The sequence below is a fragment of the Aspergillus luchuensis genome, chromosome 5 (assembly GCF_016861625.1).
Source record: "Aspergillus luchuensis IFO 4308 DNA, chromosome 5, nearly complete sequence".
Classification (NCBI taxonomy): Eukaryota; Fungi; Ascomycota; class Eurotiomycetes; order Eurotiales; family Aspergillaceae; genus Aspergillus; species Aspergillus luchuensis.
In genome coordinates, this window is record NC_054853.1 from 2,048,318 (window position 1) to 2,069,935 (window position 21,618).

The following is a 21,618-nucleotide window of genomic DNA, read 5'->3' on the forward strand; positions in this document are numbered from 1 at the left end:
CGTACTTTTTGACCTCTTCTTTCCTATGCGGCAATTTCTTTCATTGCCCATGATTCAGATCCTGCTGCTGTCTTATGTCGAGACACACTACGGAGTAGTCCGAGTGGCTTGGAAGATTCCTGTCCTGCACGTACAGGGATGTTTCGGACATTGTTGACTTCGACTGCAGTTGTTTTCCAATATTATTTGTGGTTCGGAAGGAGCAGTTGCGTAATGGTTGGGAGTAATCTGGTGCATTACGTGCACACACACCCCAGATCTATGGTGGCAATGCATTGGTCTGCCTACTATACACGAGGTAACCTTCCAAAGTGATCTATGAGTGGCCTGCTCTAACGACGATCGTAAACCTTGATCTAAAAGTCCTATGCTCCATCACCCATCATCATTCGATGGTACTTGCTCTTCATCCGAATTCGAGGCCCAAACCGATAAAATACCCACGGGAGAGGAGCGAAGGCTAGCGCAAAGAAACCCAGCAGGCTAGACCCCCATGGCACGCCAAGTCCATCGTACAGATATGTCCCAAAGAGGGGGAAGACAGCTCCGAATATGGAGCGGAAAACTGCATTGGCTGCAAGGGCACTCGCGCCATACGGACCGTAGCAGTCTGTGAGGTAAGACGTGATGCTGAGAAAAAGCAATATCAGGCTAAATCCAAATGGAGCCCCAGAAATGATTCCTACAATCCAATGCTTCGGAGGCAGGGCGGTCCAACCAAACCAGAAGAGGCTGACAGGGATCAACCAAGACAGGATGATAAGGTGGGGTAATCTGGCTTCTGGGACGGGACCAAGTTTGGTTACGTATTTCCCATGGATAGTGTTTACAAAGGGAGAGGCAATGGTTGCAATGGCCATGCCCGTACCCATTCCGAGAAAGGACAGGCCCGCGATACCTGAAGACCAGCCGCGGGACTGTTTGTATACAATCGGATACGCCGTGAAGTCGAGATAGAGGATGCCGTAAATGAAGGCCATGTAGAGAGAGAGGAGGAATAAGATCGGTTCCGCGAAGAGCATTAGCCAGGGACGGATGAGGCAGGTCCGTAGCTGCTCTTGGAGAGAAGGACCAGTCTGGACAATTCCCTGACGCCGAGCCTTATCCCGCAGAAGCTTGGGGGCGTATGTCTCAGGAAGGAAGAGCACGCATGTCACGTAGATAACCCCGCTCAGGATAAGCACCAGCCAAAAGTTCCATCTCCAAGAGAGGTATTCCGAGACAAACCCGCCGGCTACAGGGGCAAAGACAGGCCCTAGGAAGCTACCAGCGGAAAACAGAGCCAACGGAACTGATCGTTCACTCTGCGGCCAAAGGTCCGTGATAGACCCGCCAGAGTTTGTGACCGTCGGAGAACCGAAAAAGCCGGCCAAGAATCGAAAGATGATCAGCGCAGCTATGTTTGGGGCTAATGCACAACCAATCTGAAAGAGCACGAACAATCCCAATGTCAGCCGGAAGATGGGGTTGCGTCCGCTAAAGCAGTTCCTTGGCGCGTAAGCAAGCAGCGACGACGGGTAGGAGGATCAGGATTCTCAAATAGACTGACTAGACTTCTGACAAGGGGGCAAAGATGAGGGGCCCCGAGGCGAACCCCAGGAGAAAAGTCGTCACTCCGAGAGTAGCTACCGTCTGCGAACATCCAAACGTGGCAGTAATCAGGCTGGTTCCTGCGGTATAGATACTCGAACAAAACGCAATGGCTCCCGTCATTAGCGCCACAATTGTCGTATGGAGCCCTGAGTCACGAAACCATGATCGTCAGTCAGCCCGTCTCACTCCATCCTTACCCCTCAGACCGGTCTTGCTTACATTTTCTGCTTTTCGGCCATCTCTTGGGATCTTCCTTCTCATCGAGCGCGATCGAAGGGCTGTCTGGCGAATCATGCGCGCACAGACCATGTTCCCCGGCCGCATTCGGACGACCCATTTCAGGTCCACTCGGGGCTGAGAAAAGTTGCTTGCTAGGGGTTTGAGGCAAGGGAAGCTCAACGCTAAATGAAAGCGACCAAGGAATTACCGGCATTTACGGGCTACCTAAGGCCGTGGCGGCCTTTTTAAGCACTTTGTACCCTACTAAAGGGGGAGTGGTGCCGCATGGGGCAACCGGTGTGGCCAACTCCTTCGGGGTTTGATCTGAGACTAGTTCTGATAACACCATCGCCAATGTAACCTTACTGGACCAATTGTATGACATGTAAAGGGGTAGATGAGCCTCGAACCAAGGCGCAATCCCAGGCAGGTACCCCGGTCCAAGCTGACGTGGCCCTATCTGGTAGTAAGGCGGGAAGGGAAGCTTATCGATTCCCCAGCAACTAGTGGCGGACCGCCGCCCGCGCGCCGTTTGGGGAGGGACCACTGTCGAGTTCGATCTCCCCGGGGAAACCCTAGATGCATCGGAGATGCAAGGCATCCCAAAAGTACTGTGCTTCTTGAAGAATAAATTTCTTCAATTGCGTTGCATGCGTGCCGTACGGAAAACATCCGTCACCTGCACATCCATGTAGATGTTGGCTGCTCACGAGGGCCCAAGCGCAGTACTTTATCTTCAGTCATGTAATCGCTACTCTATATTTTCAACGGTTCCATTGAACCATAGTATGGCTTGGTTGCAGACATGGTCACTCTATCATTAGCTATCCTCAATTCTTTCATTCCTCATCTGCTACGCACCACTCAATGGTCATAATGGACATTGGCATTGTTGGCTCCGGCATCGCTGGCTTGTACTTGGCCCTCTACCTCCAACGCAACGGTCATCGGGTCACTATCTTCGAGGCCGAGGACCGCATTGGAGGCAGAATATTTACGCACTGGTTCGACGAAAACGTGTATTTTGAAGCAGGGGCTATGCGAATCCCTCGATCGAAATTGCACTCCCGTGTCTATCATTTCATTCGTTATCTCAACGTGAACGGGAGACAGGACGACAAAATAGAGCTCATCCCTTACATACAGGAGCACAGCAACAATATGGCATTCATTCATAATGCCAGGTGCAATCTTGACAATCCCCAGCTTTCCGCCCGGCTTAACCTACCCTTGCCGCCCAGGTACCAGGGTAAACCCGCGAGGGAGCTTTTGGGGGAAGTGATCAGCCCTTGGCTGGCTCTGCTACAGAAGGATTTCGATTTTGGGTTCTCGCAGATATCGCAGTATGACGTTATCTCGTTTCGGGCCTATCTCCATCTAGTTGCTGGATGGCCACATGAAGTGATCGATTTCGTGGAGTTGATGACCAGTCAGACGAATCAGTTTGATCTCAGCTTCATCGAAATCATCATGCAGAATCTGGATTTCAATACGCAAAATTGGGCCACTGTCCAAGGGGGAATGTCGCGTCTTGTTCAAAGTGCCGTCCGGCTTGTCGGTCTCGAGAATATACACACCAACGCAAGAGTGCACCAAATCGTTGAGCGCCAAGATGGCAAGGTTACCTTGCGAACAACAGGGCCACCTGGCGGCACCTTTGACAAGGTGATCCTTGCAATCCCACCGGCAGCACTTCACCGAATCCACGACCGTCCAACATGGTCCTTCATGAAGGAGCAAGCCATTCGTAGCATGCATTTCGAGCCGCTGTACAAATTAGGGATACACTTCCGCACCAGGTTTTGGGAAAAGACCCCGTCACCTTGTTTTGGTGGCCAGAGCGCGACGGATCTCCGATTTCGATGGATTGTCTATCCATCGAACGACCTCGGAAGTCCCTCAGCTGGCGTACTCCTTCTTTACTGCTGGATGAATGATGCGTATCGCATGCAGTCCATTCCCCGTGACCAACGCATCAGTCTCGCTCTTCATGACCTCCAGCGGTTTTATGATATTGTGGATGTCTTCGACCAGTACGTCGATGCTTTCGATGTGTGTTGGAGCCAGGAGTATGCTACTGGAGATGCCATGTTCCTCCCAGGCCAATTCACACGGTTCCACCAGGTCGCTAAGCAACCGGAGGGTAACATTCATTTTGCAGGGGAGCATCTGAGTCGGCACCATACGTGGATTGCGGGCGCAATTGATTCTGCATTACACGTGGTCATGCAAATACAGGGTGAGAAAGACGTGCGAGGTCTTGGAGAAGAGTATATCAAAGCGACCCCGAAAAGACTCGATGAGCCATGGCGGGCATATGTGATTCCACATCACAACAACCTCGAGTATGTTGCGGAATGCTGACAAGTATTTCGCAACACATTCCGGGCAGCAAGAGCTAATTTCTCTTACCGCATACCAGATTCAGCTAGCCATATTAACGGTGTCTCTGATTATCAGGAAATTCGTCTTGTACTTAGATTAAAAAGGCAAGGAATTTTCCCTTCCTTCAATATACGATGCTGATTTACCGTTTCACTTTCTCCCCTGCTATTCATTCGTTCATCATCGCTAATTCCAGCTGCGTATCCCTGAGAAAGTTTCACGCTCTGAGTGGTTTTGAAATAATATCTCTGAAAATACTGGACCTTAGATCGTCGTTTAGTTGAAGCTTGAAGCTTGAAGCTCCCGGTTCACGCCCAAATATAGAGCCCTGGCGCATCCTGGATTGCCGCGGTTTGACGCTTATCCACCAGCTGGCATTATACAGAGCACCCCATGCAATGGACAAGATGCCAAGAGCCTCGAGCCTCGACAGGTGTTGAGTGAAGCGCTTCGATATATCTATGCATCAAGATGATGGTAACATCAGTGTCCACCTTGCAGTTTCCAATCGAGGCAGATATCGGTATTTCTAAACCAACGCCCGATAATGGACGAATAAAGTCTTCCCTCATCAGGATGAGTAACTCAATAGACAACAAGGTGATTGAAATACTTGGAAAATTCCGATGCCTCGAAGCTGACTCCGGATCTTGCCTGCGCATAATCTGGAGCATTCCCAGTTGGATCACCAGTAATGGAAGATGCGCCGAGACCTATAAAGGTGGCTTACTACTACTAATAAATTGAACTATTATCACCAATTGTGTGAGGGTGGTCGTCGACACGTGATACAACCAAGTGAATTGAATGACTGATGGTCGATAACTCTTCTTCATGCTGCTGACTGGGGACCCTCCACCGTTTTACCCCACAGACCAGGAGCAATCTCCCTCCAGTTCTCCCCACACTCCAGGTATCTTTCTATCCCAAAGGAAGCGATTTTACATAAATCATTCTCGAAGAACACAGGACCGATACCAGAAGAAGATAAAGCCTATAGCTCGCCAGGTACGCACGAGCCACTGAGATGAGCCCATCGGGGTCACAGGCCTTTTCATTCGCAAACTGCTCACAGTGTAACTGACTGTTCCTTTGAGAGTATTCCAGAAAGCTCCCGCACAAAGCAATACACAATATGCTCTCCACACCCATGTTCATTTGCAACACAGATATGTCTGCTACTTCATCTCTGCCAGTCCCACCACAGGCAGAGGCTGTTCCAAGCCGGCGATTCCGTCCGGAAGAGTCATACCCAGAACACTTTACTCTGAGAGACATCGAGGTACCAAGAGGCGACATGGTGTTTCTCGCCTGTCCAAACTCGGAACGAAAATGTCGCCATTGTGGTTGTCACACGCATCACCCTGGCTCTATCGTGATTGCAATAGACGGAGCATGCCGCAATAATGGCAAAACCGGAGCCCGGGCGTCAATTGGGGTCTACCACGGCCCTGACCATGGATGGAATGAGAGCGCCCGTCTCTCCCCGGAACTAAGGCAGACAAATCAGGTCGCCGAGCTTGCAGCGTGTAGAATAGCTTTGATTGACGCATGCACCATCCAGAAGAATTGGGGTGATATAGGGGAAGAGATAAAGGGTGAAAAAGGAAGGCTTTGCACAGTGGTCATCAAGTCAGACTCGGAGTATGTGGTGCGCGGGATGACTGAATGGATCTATAAGTGGAAGGCCAATGGTTGGGTAAATGCAAAAGGCTTGCCAGTTACCAATCGAGAGCACTTTGATAGGATTGACTCTATTGTCCAATCTCTCGAGAATGAGCAGGTCACTGTCCAGTTCTGGCATGTTCCGAGAGAATACAACCAGGAGGCGGATAAGCTGGCAACATCTGCTCTCGAAGGTTGTTGAATAATTACAGTCGTATTCGAAAGGGCTTCATTTCTTATGATGTATAAGTTGATTCCGTGTACTTACTAGTTATTCTCGCAGTTTGTGCTGTCGTGGCAGCTGCCCAAATTGTCTTTCAATTGCCTTATCGAACACTAGGCAGAAAGCGTAACCAAGCTGTGTCAAGTACCAAACGTTCATAGGTATTATGGAATCTTATCTCTAATTCCTTAGAACCAAACTATGGGTGACAATAATAGCTCGATGGAAAGGAATAAATGGAAAAGGTTTGCTCTCCTTATGTGTAGAATGTCAGGAATGGTTTCATTGCAAAGATCCGAGTAGTAAATGTGATTGCTCAAATGACTAACAGCGTCTTATCTTCATCTGCGCTGCGATGATATGAGCCAAAAAGCACACTTTCCTCTTTCAAACACATTGCTCAGCTTGAATTGATAAATGAAGGATCTCGCCCTCGACCTGACGATGCGGATAGCATCAAGTTCTCGATGTCTCTCTTTAGGAGGCACGACATCTCTGGAAGGGAAGCTTATGTCTCTGTCTCTGTAAAGTCGTGACATCCTTTCCTGCGCTCCCGCAGATGTAGACGGAGATATAAATGTTACCTACCGACTATCTATCGCCAGCTAATGCAGATTATCGACCCTTGTTGAACGGTATGATATCGTTGGATGTCCGACAGACAGTCATGGACCGTACGACACGCGAATAATTGGGCGTTATCAACGCCATATACTGGTTAGGAACGTTTGTTCATTCCCTCACCGCAGCCTGGACATCCAATCAATATGATGATAATATGGGAATTTGTGTTGAATATGTCGTTCACGTCGCCACTACTCTTCATTCCACGAATGATACTGTCCTCATCATTCCTCGCTTTATCGTCGGTGCGAGCAGCTGCAGCCACGTTATTGTTGAATGAGATCTCCTTTTCAAAGCAGCCTCGCCACTGAAGTTAGAATACCCTTCACCAGAAGAATCCTCGGGTATATTCGACCATGATCAAGGCATCGTGTATCTGAACTGGACATACGCATAAGACAGACCAGCAAGTGCTGCAAAACACAACTCTTATAGGTAGGAATACTCGCACTTTGACGATATAAACGACGATCCTTTCTTCTGCTCTGTTTCTAGAAGTACAAATGTTCACTTAGGGCAACAAGTCAGACTAGCAATTATTGACCCAGGAAGGCCTTTTATTGCCAAGAGGGATAGGCACTCATAGCGTTGACAACTAGAGGGGTCGAATCCACACATAATATCCAGGAAATAAATTGAATTTATATCTGCCCGGGCCAAGGAAGGAAAGAAACACGGGTACGAGATATAGTATCGTAGGTACAAGCAGATAAATCGCAAATCTCTACCTAATGCATGCATACTACTCACCCCTTCTTGGTTTGTCCCATACTAATCAACCGTTGCATATGCACCCCACAATGTTCTTCCCGGGATAACCTCGGCCCCTACTGTATTGTCCGAGACGAACTGGCAAAATACACTTTTACGACTCCATTGGCACCTTGGCAAGCATCATTTCCATGCGTGCTGTGCCGAACGTGACCAGATGAGAGACGATAGCAAAAGATAGCACGCAATCCCAACTACCAAGACACTATCCGGGTACGATTCCCTAGTCTAGTTAAGTCTCCACTGTCCAAGTCGGTGCCTAGACGCTAAATCCGATTTGGAGGTTAGCACTAAGCGGGACCTGAGCACGCTGCATACTTTGGAGAGCTGCATAACATGGGATAATTCTGGGCTTGGCAGTTGCTGTTTACACAATAATGTGAGCACTTTCTCACCGAGTCTCGCCCAGTCGGAACTATTACAGAAGTGAGAAAGCTATTGGTTCTCAATCTAATAACCGGTATGGTGATATCGAAAGCTTGACAATGCTCTTGGCGTGCCAATCAATACTTGTGGTCATGCGCAGGATCAGCGAAGCTCACGACAGAGGACTGTTCGAAGGATTATTGCCTGATGTATCCCAGTTCCTTCGTTAGTATGGGAGCTGTCAAATCTGCCATAAGCATAGCATCCTGAATCAAATCAGTATCGATTTGAAGCTGGCACATAGAACATAGAACCTGGCTGACCCATCGGTCTTCAGGAATGAAGCACCCCGGGAGACAACGTAGTAGTAATCGACCTATATCTCTACAATAGTGAACTTTCAGTGACCTCCAGTATGGCCAGGATTGATGCCGGAGCATCCCGGATCGCTCAGGGCGCGCAACTCTGTCCCCCACGCTCGGCCCGCTCTAAGAGCATAAGCGCCAAGCCCGGCCGACAACTAACAAACAAATTCCTCGGTCTCCGTATAATAATTTGAGCATCCTCAGGAGCCTAGAATAGTGTACTGGAATTCCCAGAGACAGATCGCAAACAAAACCAGATCAGGCAGTGCGCATTTCACCGGTCGAACCACCCTCGGATTCTCGGGTTCGGGGCAGGTTACCAAATTGATGCTAGATCCAGTTTGGTCTGACGTTGCAGTTGAGACATCATACTTATAGCACAGTGCGATTAATGCGAAAGCCAAAATAAGCTCAAAGGCAATGAGACGACGCAGTGCACGCGAAATGCTCTTTGACTTCGTGCGATGGCGTCATCTTGGAATCGCAAGTAGTCTTGCTAGTTGTGCTTGATGCCGGGTATACCGGTTTAATATTACTTCTGCCTAACGAGTCCCTAATGCTGATTCGTTAGCTCTTAAACAACTGTTGATGCTGGGTCAGGTGTCTGTATGGCATCAATGCCGAAGCGGAATTGACTGTTGGCGCTTGGGTCTCGTCTTTGGCTTTGTCCCCGCCTGTACCCCATGTCTGCTCCCGCTAGCTTGCGAGCGGTGTCTTGGTGTTGAGCTGTTGTTCAATATCATTCGCCGGTGTGCCTGTTGTTAACTGGGGGCCATGATAAACGAAGGATCAGATCGCGTTTGTACCACGTTATAGCTTCCAAGTCAAGAAAGTATTTCTCCGGACTTTTGGAGAAGCCACAAACATCATTACGCTCAGTTCTCCAACTGTTAGCCCACTCCGCTTCCACTAGGAATGGACGTCCTTCCAGAAGGATCGGCTGATAATGAATGGCTTCCAGGCTTCACCAGCGTCAATTTCGAGTGCTCTGCGTTCATTGGCGATAAAGTGCTGACCCTATCTGACCGGGGGCAAGCCGTCTTGCCGAGGCTTTATCACGCGTGCTGCCCCACTGTAAGTCTAGGAGCCAATCACTAACATGTGTAGACTAGTGGGTAGGCCGAATCAGTTTCACGCGCAGGGGAAGGAGTTGTCTCAATCAGTAGTCCACCAGTGATCTTCCAGCACTCTCCTGTTTCACCTGAGGCCGTAGTGCGCGTCCTAAAAGAGAGCCAAGCACCGAGTGTCACGCATGGAATATTGTATGCATTCTGTAATCGCGCGGTGGTCATTGACATTGACCCTGGCGAACTGGGCGCTAACCAACCCGTCTTGGAAAAAGGTAAACTTCAGGAATGATATGTGGTAGATGACGAAGCGAGCGGGTCCGAGTGGCTGTCAGCGGCGGCACTTATCGCTCGTCACTCTCCAGTCGTCACAACTCGGGCAAGCCATTCGCAGGATATCGTCCGCCACAGATCAGATAATTCCCCCGGATAAAGACACTTTGAGTTTCCTTGCTTTTTCCAATCGTTACAGCCGAAGCGTTGTCTTGGCCTCACGCGGGCAACCTCCGTACCAAGTCCAGACACCGTGGCCAATTGTATTTTCGGATATAGATTCATCTTGCACTGTTATGCCAAGGACAACAGATTAAAAGTATCTCGCAGCGCTGGGGCTGGTACCGCCACTTAGTGGGGAAAAAATAATTGCCAGCGACCGTCCCAAAACCCCCAATGGCGCGAAGGGGAAGATTTCACGGACAGGATAAGTGATAACCTCGATGGTGGAGCCAGCTTCAGGTCCGGATCCACGGTGGCTTTCTTGGCGGTGCTGGAGACTGCTGGGTAGAAGCCAATCACGACCAACTGCGACTCGTTCGCGTCGTCGTTGGTCTCCGCCGCGAATGGATATCGGCTTCGATGGATCGCTTCGACGCCGCGTGGATGGGGCGCTTTGGTATCCGTTTGGGTGTTGAAGCTGTTGGAGCCACCCTCTCCTGAACGACCAACCCGACCGTATGCGACATTCTTATTCTCGCTGGGATTCCACTTGCCTGGAGGCAAAATTCGATGAGATGATGAGTGCCGACTCTGCGCCTTGCCGTCGCTCCCGAGAAGACTATCGTCCCCGATAGTTCCTTTTGTTCCGCCTTACCCCAGATCCGAAAGTTTGTCTCCTTTCCTCCCTCCCTTGGACAGCTCTCGTCGCTCTGTCCGTCCGCGATGATCCAATGTCCTCGTGGACTTCCGCCCTCTCTCGCGCCAATCGCCTACGTTCAAGGCTCTCAGCGCTCCATGTCGTAACGATTGGCGCCATCATCAGTCTCTCCTATCTCTTCTACACCTTCGCCGTTCCCCAATTGAATCGACTGCGGCTTCGCGCGGATCTGAGTTGGTACGATCTGGGATTATACGGTTTTGGTCCCTCGAAAAGCTATGTCTCCTTCGAATACGAATCTCCCGCCGTACAGATTTCAGAATGGGAGTCGGGCTGCGACTCGCGATATACCTTTCTAGCCCCTAGGGGTGACTCGGTGGCCCAGCCGGGGCCTATGATCCTTGATTCCAGGGGGGAGCTGGTGTGGATGAAATACAATTGGGACGTGACTCAGGACTTCAAGGTCCAGCGATATCAGGACACAGACTATCTGACATACTGGGAAGGTGGTGAAACCGAAGGCCGAGGCTATGGGGCCTGGTATATGGTAGGTGTCACACGACCCTGTCGCATAGAGTAGCGTGCTGATCTGGACAGCTGGATTCGACATATACCCAACGATATGTGATTTCTCCGGTAGGAAACTATGGTGGCGATCTCCATGAATTCCACATCACTCCGGAAGGGACGGCTCTCGTTACGATATACGATCCAGTACCGGCCGACCTGACTCCTGTTGGTGGCCCCGAATTAGGGTGGATATATGACGGCGTCTTCCAGGAAATAAATATCGCTACGGGCGAGCTGATCTTCGAATGGCGCGCATCGAAGCATTATCCCATAAACACCACATACGAGCATTTGGGCAAGTCGGGAAGAGTGCGCGGGTATGCGTTTGACTTCTACCACATCAATAGTGTGGACAAGGATGACAATGGGAATTACATCGTCTCCGCACGCCATACCCATACCGTGAGCTGCATAGACAAGGACACTGGTGAAGTATTATGGACCTTGGGCGGCAAGCTGAATGAGTTCAACGATCTTTCAGATGGTCAGGCCACCAACTTCGCCTGGCAGCATGATGCACGGTGGCACGCTAACAGTACCTTGACCCTTTTCGACAATGCATCACATTCGAACGATGATCCGGATAACCAAAGTCGTGGTGTCGTCATCGAACTTGACGTTGCCGGTCGCCAAGCGTCATTGCGCGCTGAGTACTTTCATCCTCAACAAATGCGGTCCTTGTCGCAGGGAAACGTCCAAGTTCTGGACGACAGTGACCGAGTTCTAGTCGAGTGGGGCCATAGCGCTGCATTCAGTGAGTTCAGTGCCGACGGACAGTTGCTATGCAACACCCATTTCGGTGCCTCTGCCTTCTTCGGGTTTGGCAGAGTAGTATCTTACCGTGCCTATAAAGGCACCTGGGTTGGCCGACCGCAGACGGTCCCCGACGCCGAAGTACTAGGAAACCACGTGTATGTGAGCTGGAATGGCGCAACAGAGGTTGCTGCGTGGCGACTAGAAGTTTGGGACTCGGATGATTTGAATGACAATACGTTCCGTGTTGTGTCCCAATTCCAGAAAGATGGCTTCGAGACTGAGATCGAAATACCCGAAGGTCTCGAGCTTCCTTTGTTTCGCCTAGCGGCATTAGATTCCGATGGCAATGTTCTGGGCGCCACGGAGCTGCTCCAGCGAGAGCAGGGTGGAAGCTTCGAGCAAGTCATGAACCCTCAGTACTGGTTTATTGTCATGGCCTTTGTCATCAGTGGAGTCGGCTTGTTTGTTGGAATTTATACGTGCTGCGGCTGGGGCCGTTATTTCCGTCGGTGTCGCTCACGGTCCAGCGAGTACCAATTGGTTGCCTTCAGCGACAGCGATGGTTCTGTTTGATGTGCGGATCGGACGTGACAAGCCGCTCCGTTTGTATATATTTGTCTCAACCTGTATATATGATACCCTCATTCCAAAATGTCATTGGGAGCATTACTGGCTTATTGCAAAGGTTCACGTGTTGATCGACGGATGTAGGACAGAAGATCAGCTGAAGAGGACATGGAGTCAGTCAAATATATGCCTACGACGGTGAAGTGGATAAAGCAGTGTCTAGGACACTCTCAGCATGGGATCGTCATCAGTGTCGGCCGTCCAGAGCGTGGACTGCTGGTGCTTTGAGAGCGATGCATTTGCATGGCAAAACATTGGCCGTAAAGATATCAAGACTTGGATGGAAAATGCTACATTGATATGAGAATGGAGAAAGATGCAGAAGAGCAAAGGTAGTGAGATCTATGCAGACGAGAGGATAGATGCACCTGGCTATCCCAATCCGGCAACCACCAGAAGCAGCTGACTCAGCCTCCCCGGCAGGCACTCAGGCACCAAGGCATCCAGGCCGCCAACCCCGGTTATCCACGGGATCGGGGCGCATTCCCCGCATGAAGCAAGATGCCTTCATTGATAAACCAAGGGGGAGGGAGGTCTTTCCCGTACCTCCCTCGTTCTCCAGACGTTTTCATTCTACTATCTGAACCTCTAACATCTCGCCAGTCCTCCACGATGCCTTCACTCCGTCTCCCCAAAATACCAATACCCCGACCCTCCTACCGGGGATACTCCACCTCCGCACCATCCCCTTCTTCACGACTGAACCTCCCCATCGACTACAGATCGACACCGCTCCTCCACCACACGGCCTCCAGCCTTTCGAACCACCCAGACCTCCCCAGCAATCCGACTTCCAAATCTATCAATCTCTATCAAGCCATTAACTCCGCATTACGTACCGCCCTCTCCACCTCCAACAAGGTGATGCTCTTCGGCGAAGACGTCGCGTTTGGCGGCGTCTTCCGCTGCTCGATGGACCTACAGACTGAATTCGGCTCGGAACGAGTCTTCAACACACCCCTAACAGAGCAAGGGATCGTCGGCTTTGCCATCGGCGCAGCAGCTCAGGGGATGAAGCCCGTCGCGGAGATCCAGTTCGCAGACTACGTGTTCCCGGCATTCGATCAGATCGTGAACGAGGCGGCGAAGTTTCGGTTCCGGGAGGGAGCAACAGGGGTAGATATTGGAGGGATGGTGGTGCGGATGCCGTGTGGCGCGGTCGGACATGGTGCTTTGTAGGTGGCATACCGTCTCCAGCCTACTATTGCTTCTTGTGTACGGGGGAACTATGGGCTAACCTGATTTATCACGAAACAGATACCACTCCCAATCACCGGAAGCACTATTCGCACACGTCCCAGGTGTACAAGTCGTCATGCCTCGCTCCCCATCCCAAGCCAAAGGCCTACTCCTATCCTCGATTTTCGAGTCTAAGAATCCCGTCATTTTCATGGAACCGAAAATCCTCTATCGTGCCGCAGTAGAACACGTCCCAAGCGAGTACTACACCATTCCACTAAACACAGCGGAAGTGGTTAAGCCAGGGAACGACCTGACGATAGTCTCGTACGGACAGCCTCTATACCTCTGCTCCGCGGCCATCGAAGCAGCGGAGAGGGCATTCGGGGCGAGTATCGAGCTGATCGATCTGCGTACAATCTACCCGTGGGATCGACCAACGGTATTGGATAGCGTAAGGAAGACCGGACGGGCGATCGTCGTCCACGAGAGCATGATCAACTACGGAGTCGGCGCTGAGGTGGCTGCTACCATTCAGGACGGGGCGTTCTTGCGTCTCGAGGCACCGGTTAAGAGAGTCGCGGGGTGGAGTACGCATACGGGTCTGATGTATGAGAAGTTTGTGATTCCAGATGTTGCGCGTACGTATATCTATCCCATGCACGTCTGAATTATGCTAACGATACCCAGGGATATACGATGCGATCAAGCAGACACTTGAGTATTGATGGACAGACATATATTGGTCAGGGAGAAATGTACATACCAGGACCAGAGATCCAACCCCTTAGTGTCCTTGCCTATAAGACTACTACCGAGCGGCATTATGATAGACAATGTCAATTTAACCTACATACATTTTCCCATTCTCCCACTCATTATTCCTTATCATGTGCCCATATTGCAGCTCAGTCATAGATTATATGCATACATGCATACAATATCCACATCACCACCATCAGCAATTAATCCCACCCAGTGGCACGTCCAGGAAAATTCCCCAAACTATATAAGTACCCGACCGGCAAACAGCGAGTGGAACTCCACCGAACTAAAGCTCCAGGGGTCAGCCGTAAAAGCCTGTGTTCCGGCACTCCCCCACGAATCTCCCAAGCCTGGAAACCTACTAGTTAACAGAGATATTCTACCAATAACTTAACACAATATTTAATGTTGATTTACCACCTTATCTTACTTGCAACGATATCAATATTCCATCTGAGCCTTTGATACATATACATTTCATACTATTTTATACATACCTCCCACGAGGTAAAAAAAGAAGCGAAATTGCAGCTGTCTAGCAGCCATAATATCCGCAAATCACATACATCACTCTACAACCAGCACCAATCCATCTCAGCTTAGTAGTCGGAAACAGTGGCGAAAGTGTCCTTGGAGATCTTGATAGCATCGGTGTGCCAGGTCTTGCCCTTGTCGGAGGTAGTGAGTCCATTCGAGGAGGAACCGCTGTACAGGGAGAGGGTGTCACCGAAGTTCTCGTCGGCGGCGCTCAGGTGGATGGTGAGGTTGTTCCAGCCTAGAGGTTTCCATGTTAGCTTGAAGAATTGACTTAGAAGGGTGAGGGTGAGGAAGGAGCGTACTGTATGACTGGAGGGTACCGCAGTCACCGGAGCCGGTGTAGCACTCATCTCCGGAGTAGAGGTAGAGGAGGGGGTTGTCGAGAGCTGTGTTATTTTCAGTTAGTGTGATGTTCATTGATCTGAAGGTGGTATTAGGAGGGAACATACCGTCGCTCTCCTTGGAGACGGTCTTGCCGTTCATGGTGACGACCTGGTAGACCTTGTTGTTTTCAACGTAGACTGTTTGGATTCTATGTTAGGACGGCGGTCCATACTATAATTTGATTTGGTGTTTGAGCATACCCTCAAAGTCGACCTGGGTGTCGGCGGGGACAGTCACGTAGGCTTGGCCATTCTGACCATCTAAATAGATCATTAGTATACCAGTTCGGGTCCAAGTTGGAGACTGGGATCACTGACCAGGAGTGTACGTGCTAGCGGCGACACACCACTCGTCATCCGGGGCGGGGCAGCCCCTTGGTTGATTCGTTAGCATACTCTTCCTAGAATCATTGAGGTGATGAACGTACTGGGACTCGTTGTCGGGAGACCAGTTCAGTAGGGGCTGGTAGAGATCGGCGTCGTAGTCACCCGCGGTGGAGGAGAGACCAATCCACAGCGACACCCAGACCTCATCGTCAGTGTTGTTCACAGTGTAGTTCGAGGGAACATCCGGGGGCACCAAGGACCAGGTGGCTCTGGTGATGTGCGCGTTGGTGGGAGGACCGGTGTAGAAGCCGTTTCCGAAGGCCCAGACATCACTCTCGACGGCAGCGGCGCGGGCAGCGAGGGCCAGAGGAATAGCGACGGAGGAGTAGCGCATGGTGATTGATATGGAGGATTTTGTTAAAGAACGTAAGGGTTGAAGCGAACCGGTCGCGGAGAAAAGAGTGACAAGGCAGGAAAATGAACGAGTGCAGGAAGGATGAAGTAATGAGCCGACATGATCACCCAAGGTGCCGGAGGGCAGTTATAAAGGCCTCGAAGGCTGCTCGAGACGAAGGCTATCATCACCTTGAAATCAGAAAGGGTTCAAATTCGTTCTGGCGCAGATATTGTCTCAGGAGCAATGGTGGATCCGCCAGGGAGTGGAGTCGGCAATCAAGCTTGTTTTGAGTTGAAACGTTAAATAATGCCGCCCTCGAACTGTGTTCACCACAATTTCTTTTCGAACCCACGCAGCTGAACACGTCAGAGTTCAAAAATTAACCTCCCGGTCTTCGTTTTGTACTGTAGTGATGGATTGGCGATTATTGAGCTACGATCATCTCGCTATCTTGCAGCATCAAGAACGGGCCTGCACTGTTTGCGAGCCATGATGCGGTTCACCATTCCACCGTATGTAGCCTTATAAGGAATCGACTTATAAAACCAATGATCATCCACGCCCCTGAACCCCTATTGTATGGGGCCGGTCAAATTTCGGAGAAGGCGATGCCGCTTACTACTTTATTCGCCCTCCGGCACTGCCTATACGCACTATAATTGGCGTGACCGATGGGAAGGCATCTCCGCGGCCGGCCTAGCCCTGTAATCCTAAATAAACTTGGCTTTGGTGCTAATTAGGCTATATTCAAGTAGCCTTTCGGTTGAGAAGCCTAATTACATGACAGGATCCCAATCCTGTCCGGTTATTATTGACGTGATCTATTCATCATTAATATGGAACATGCTGACCAGACTCCGTGGGTATGCCAAGGCAGATGCTTGAGCCACTCACGAGCTCAAGTGTTCCTTCGTCTAGAGTACCCATGCCCATATGGAGGGTCATAATCTTTAGGTATCTGACTCGCCAGTTACTGATGGGAGTTTTGCATGCCGCTTGGAAAACCTTTTCCGTAGGTATCTCTCCATCAGCTAAGAAGGCATCTCTAATGGAGATGGCGAAACCCCGAAAGGCATACCCTTCTGAACGGAGCTGCACTATTTATCGGATGCCACTGAAAGAGCACACCCACCGCCCAATGCGGAGACGGGCGAAACTGGATATGTGCTGTGTATTCGTCCAGCGACCCACAGACCATCATATTTCCCATCTCTCATGCTCCTGTGGCCATCTCAGGAGACTGGCTTCGTGGGGGTCCGGCCCGAGGAGAAATCTCGGACATGTTGCTCCCCCAAAGGCCTAGGGCATGCCGCCGCTCAACCAATTTCAGCACCTCATACATGAACTGCCGTTCCGGCCCTCCATCCGGGAACACCTCCCAGGCCACCCTGACCGGGAACGCAAGTCGGTTAATCATGTTTCCTGGGGCATTGACTATGTACCATTCCAAGGACCGGCAAATGCCACAACCCAAGGAGTATTGTTCCAAAGGTCCAACGCGATCAGTTGGTCGCGTGTCGGCGGACGAGAGAATCAATCGGGTGGAGTAGTAGAGACACATGGTTTGTGCGAGACGGAGGTCCCGATAAACAAATATTGGGGGTGTGATTATACCCCGGGTGCGAAAGTCCCGGCAATGGAATCGAGGAAATGTGTCGTCCGGTGAGACTTCGACTTCCTGCGGTGGCCCATCCGGGTTGTTATCAACCCATTGAACTTTCCACTGGCGGAAGCGGTCGGTCAGGTCAGCGACACCGCTCCACAGTGAGGCTTGCTTCACGCCAATCTCATGTGGGCTGTACATGCCCGATTTGAGAGCAGCCTCAATATCGTCAAATTGCCAGAGCAGGCCAGGGATCTCAACCGCCAAGTCTAGCAAGTAATGCAGGATGTCTCTTCGGTCAGGGTTGGCTGACCAAGGCAAGTTGATCCAGTCCGGGCTTGCGAGGGCGGAAGGAGTTCGACTGACAATAGCCGCAGCGACCTGTTTTTATCTGAGCGAATAGTATATTAGAAAGACTAAAAGGAATACGTACCCAATAAGGACGCAGCTCGGTATACAGCAAATGCTCCACCCCATGTATGTGATTTTCTGGTCCTCGATGCTCAATCAGGCGCAGTGCACCGTGAACGTGCGCAATTAGCGACACTTGTGTAGTTCGTTCCACGCTCTACAAGCAGTCAGGACAGTTCCTAGAGAAAAAGAAAAAGGAAAATCATACCTCAAAGGCCATCAAAAGGGTCACCGTCACTAGCGTCGACTCAGCCTTGCTGCGCTGGGGATCCTGCAACGCCTGCTGCAAACTCCGCAGCACACGGGGGTATAGGCGGAAGCCAGCTGCTTCAAGATTCTTATCCTGAATAGACCGTCCAAAGTATGCTATGGAGACGGATTCGAACGCATCTACGAGAATCGGCGAAAACATGCGTATCTCGGCAGCCCGTCGTAGTGCACCAGCCTGTCCTGTCTTGGATTGGACTACCGGACTGAAAGCATCCACGAAGCGTTCAATAAACACATCCAGCATCGGCTTCCACGATCCAATGTGACTTATCGAACCATAGCTTGAGTCCTCGCTCTCTTCTGATGAAGACCGACTGCCAGAGAGCGAGAACACCTCGTCTTCCGAATCCAATGAATCGTCGTCGCTATCGTATGAATGGGACCGACGAAGAACGACAGGGCCATGTTCTGCTGCGGATCATGACAACTTAGCGCTCATAACAATAGCCTATACCCCACCAGGATGCGACGGACACCCACCTTCCGTTCCATTCAACGGTCCCACCGGGATTGCCACTTCATTTGTTTCCCCGCGATGCTTTCGGATTTGGGCGACGAGTCGATTGACGGCATTTGGCGGGGCTAAGCGGATGGCGTTGACGAGGCCTTGTAGCTGGGCTCGCCGCCGTGAAGACTTGATCCGTTGTTCTAGAACGCCAATGTCAGTTGTTTACGCTGCAGAAACACCTCCAAACCCACTGAGACTATCGGAGATCCAGATTGGGGCACGCACCACAGTTATGAAGGCTGGCTGTTAGCTCACGGATTTCCTCCCGGAGGTTACGGATCTCATCGGCTTGACTGATGGGTTGCAGGGAATCTTCCGGACTGGTATCGTAGTGGCATTTGGACGGGTGACCATGCGCACAGCATGCATGGCAGGGCTTGACTCGATCACACTGTCTCTCACGATCGTCAATTAGGTCTGATTACACATATGCAGGTAAGCCAGCAAAGTGGGTTGCACGGGCCTCCTCCCACCCAACTAGCAGCGCAGTTCGCTCCATATTCTTGTTTCCTCCATCATCCTATTCGTCTGCAGGACAGTCTTGTTCTATTCCCCCATAACGGAGACCCATGCCCACACCTTAGTATCGGGTCGGGACGCACCTTGACTTTCCGGAACCGGCAGGCCTTGCAAGATCGCAATTGACGGGTCAATTGACCCGACGTAAGGGCGGGCTTACTCCGGAGGTGATCGGAGACCAAGATTGGCTGCGAATCGTGGGTGGCCATGTGCGGCAAGCCTAGACAACGAGCTCCAGTCGTACCAGGCCACGATGTCACGATAGGGGAAGGTCAACGTCAAGCTTGAGCGGATACGGGGCCAACAGAACGGCGAGATCACGACCAGCAAGATCTGAGCAGACATGACCGAATTCATCCGAGATTCCCACCCTCGCTTACGTCGAGCCCCGCGACAACCGTTGCTGGCTGTGGCTTGAGGAGACCAATAACGAGTTGCGCTTGAGGCGACGGCGGCCGCAGAAGTGGGTTCGGTGGAGGACTAGTTGGTCGCCTTCAAGCGATCTTTCTGGGACCACCGTTAGGTTCCTCGGTGAGTCGAGCATAGCGCGAATGGATAGCTTCCAGAATTGCCACGGAACATCCAGGGCGGAAGAAGAAGAATGGAACCAAGCACAGTCGCTTTGATTGGTAACCAATTTGATGTTGGGGAAAGGAGAGATCCAGTGGATGGTCGCCAACGGGAAATAGTATCCGGCCTGAGGCACCAATCAGGCCGATCGGCGGGTAACTTGTTAGCGTCATCCAGGAAGCATAACTGGATAGGAGAGCAGTGACTGACAGTAAGACTTAAGATCCAGTAATTAGATATTCAATTGTCATTTTTGTAGGTGAAATGGTGTCGTTATGTCACGAGAAATGGACGTTGTTGGAAAAGAATTAGTATTGGTAGTTGTAGGATATATATATTTTGAAATATGGCACCCAAAGACTGAAACACAGGGGACAAAATGAAGGCAACGAGAAGCCCAATGAAAACGTACTAGTACATCGGCAGGGTAACGAATTTACCTTGGCTTTTAACTAAGGTTTTGAAGAATACCCAGATTAATGGCGGCCTTATCTATGAGGGTCCTAAGGTAGCGAAATACCTTGGCCGTCAACTGCGGTCCTGCCATGAATGACTTAACGGTACAACAGCTGTCTCGATGATTGTCTCAGTGAAATTGGAATAGCAGTGCAGCAGCGTGAGATACTGATAAATAAGCAATAAGTTCTTTATTTTCTATTGTTCTTAATGTACTAAAACTAGCATATAATATTCAGCCTTTCGGCCATTGACCAATATTCCTCACTGCTGTACTAATACGCATTGGGGTTTTCTCAGACTTGATGTGGTCGATCGACCTCTCAGTCACATCAATATATTGATGTTCATGTATTACATCCAGGTACCAGTAATTATATAATTCTGGTCTTGTGCATATATAAAATGTGGAAGGAACCGACTGTACATTAAGCAGCATTTCAGCCACCTAGCGGTGTATGATGAAGGCAAGCAACTAGTAAATAGTATAATTCAGAGCCAAACAGTCTGAACAGTATATGTGCTAGTGTTGGGTAAATAATGCCAGGATTCTGCATGCATATGCATGAAACAAGGAGGAAACGCAGGACCACGCACCCGACTTCCTGGGTAGCCCAGACTTCCTCCTGTGTGACATACGGCGGTTCTGGCGCTGTATACCTGTGCTGGACGATCTGGGACACACGATGATGGATTCTATCGCCCAGTACCGCCAACAGTTGGTGCAGCTCAGCAGCACGGTTGCAGAGGTGTCCGAAGAGCCATCCACTATGTTTTCTTTGTTGACCAGCGTTTTTGAGGAATTCGACAGGGAGTTCCCAACTGCGTGTGCCAACAAGCTGTTTGCAAGCGTAGTGAATTCACTGTCCAGCCTCGAGCTGGAGTATGGCCAGTCGGCAATATTCTCGTCCGTCGTCTCACCAACATTTCCCAAGTATTTTCGAAACATGTATGGCAGTTCAGAGGCATATGTCTACTTTCTCCTACCCCACGAAGTCAGCAGTATGTCGCGACTCAAGCGCCTGTTACAGGCAGCGCCCGAATTGCTGGACAACACCGATGAGATCAATGATTTGTTCTCGTTCTATAAGGAGTCAGTGGTGGGTTTGGAGCGGGAGACGTTTGTCTATCAAAAGGCCCGCGTTGATGGGTCATCTGCGTACCAGACCTCGCAAATGCTGAGTGGCGAAATCCTACGCCGCGAGAGATTGATTCAAAGCATTCTTCAGTCTGATCCAGTACTCGCACACCTGGCCTCGATGTATATCCGCGGCCAGATCGCATGTTATCTCTCCTCGGAAAGGTTGAGGCCTTCGGAGCTGGCGTGAAAAGCTTGAGCAGGGTCCTTGAAGGGGTGAGTTTGACCAGA

General features: G+C 50.6%; 8 protein-coding genes across 8 annotated transcripts; 5 read left to right on the forward strand and 3 right to left on the reverse strand.

Annotated features, from left to right (window-relative positions):
• Positions 1–365: 365 nt before the first annotated feature.
• AKAW2_50671A (MFS transporter) lies at positions 366–2,026 on the reverse strand (the record flags this gene model as incomplete). The annotated part of the gene is made up of 3 exons (XM_041690515.1): positions 366–1,476; positions 1,550–1,739; positions 1,813–2,026. The coding sequence occupies 3 exons, from the start codon at positions 2,024–2,026 to the stop codon at positions 366–368; spliced, it is 1,515 nt and encodes a 504-aa protein (XP_041544092.1).
• Positions 2,027–2,688: 662 nt separating this feature from the next.
• AKAW2_50672S (flavin monoamine oxidase family protein) lies at positions 2,689–4,176 on the forward strand (the record flags this gene model as incomplete). The annotated part of the gene is made up of 1 exon (XM_041690516.1): positions 2,689–4,176. The coding sequence occupies one exon, from the start codon at positions 2,689–2,691 to the stop codon at positions 4,174–4,176; it is 1,488 nt and encodes a 495-aa protein (XP_041544093.1).
• Positions 4,177–5,332: 1,156 nt separating this feature from the next.
• AKAW2_50673S (uncharacterized protein) lies at positions 5,333–6,064 on the forward strand (the record flags this gene model as incomplete). The annotated part of the gene is made up of 1 exon (XM_041690517.1): positions 5,333–6,064. One exon carries the CDS (start codon positions 5,333–5,335, stop codon positions 6,062–6,064), a length of 732 nt encoding a protein of 243 aa, XP_041544094.1.
• Positions 6,065–10,444: 4,380 nt separating this feature from the next.
• AKAW2_50674S (arylsulfotransferase family protein) lies at positions 10,445–12,270 on the forward strand (the record flags this gene model as incomplete). Its single annotated transcript, XM_041690518.1, has 2 exons — positions 10,445–10,918; positions 10,969–12,270. The coding sequence occupies 2 exons, from the start codon at positions 10,445–10,447 to the stop codon at positions 12,268–12,270; spliced, it is 1,776 nt and encodes a 591-aa protein (XP_041544095.1).
• Positions 12,271–12,936: 666 nt separating this feature from the next.
• Positions 12,937–14,231, forward strand: AKAW2_50675S (alpha-ketoacid dehydrogenase subunit beta; the record flags this gene model as incomplete). Its single annotated transcript, XM_041690519.1, has 3 exons — positions 12,937–13,499; positions 13,582–14,144; positions 14,194–14,231. The coding sequence occupies 3 exons, from the start codon at positions 12,937–12,939 to the stop codon at positions 14,229–14,231; spliced, it is 1,164 nt and encodes a 387-aa protein (XP_041544096.1).
• A 636-nt stretch (positions 14,232–14,867) lies between these two features.
• On the reverse strand, positions 14,868–15,909 carry AKAW2_50676A (uncharacterized protein; the record flags this gene model as incomplete). The annotated part of the gene is made up of 6 exons (XM_041690520.1): positions 14,868–15,043; positions 15,108–15,191; positions 15,255–15,326; positions 15,390–15,449; positions 15,507–15,562; positions 15,617–15,909. 6 exons carry the CDS (start codon positions 15,907–15,909, stop codon positions 14,868–14,870), a joined length of 741 nt encoding a protein of 246 aa, XP_041544097.1.
• A 1,216-nt stretch (positions 15,910–17,125) lies between these two features.
• Positions 17,126–19,432, reverse strand: AKAW2_50677A (uncharacterized protein; the record flags this gene model as incomplete). The annotated part of the gene is made up of 6 exons (XM_041690521.1): positions 17,126–17,896; positions 17,949–18,083; positions 18,135–18,607; positions 18,677–18,844; positions 18,930–19,095; positions 19,307–19,432. 6 exons carry the CDS (start codon positions 19,430–19,432, stop codon positions 17,126–17,128), a joined length of 1,839 nt encoding a protein of 612 aa, XP_041544098.1.
• Positions 19,433–20,935: 1,503 nt separating this feature from the next.
• On the forward strand, positions 20,936–21,577 carry AKAW2_50678S (uncharacterized protein; the record flags this gene model as incomplete). The annotated part of the gene is made up of 1 exon (XM_041690522.1): positions 20,936–21,577. One exon carries the CDS (start codon positions 20,936–20,938, stop codon positions 21,575–21,577), a length of 642 nt encoding a protein of 213 aa, XP_041544099.1.
• Positions 21,578–21,618: the final 41 nt, after the last annotated feature.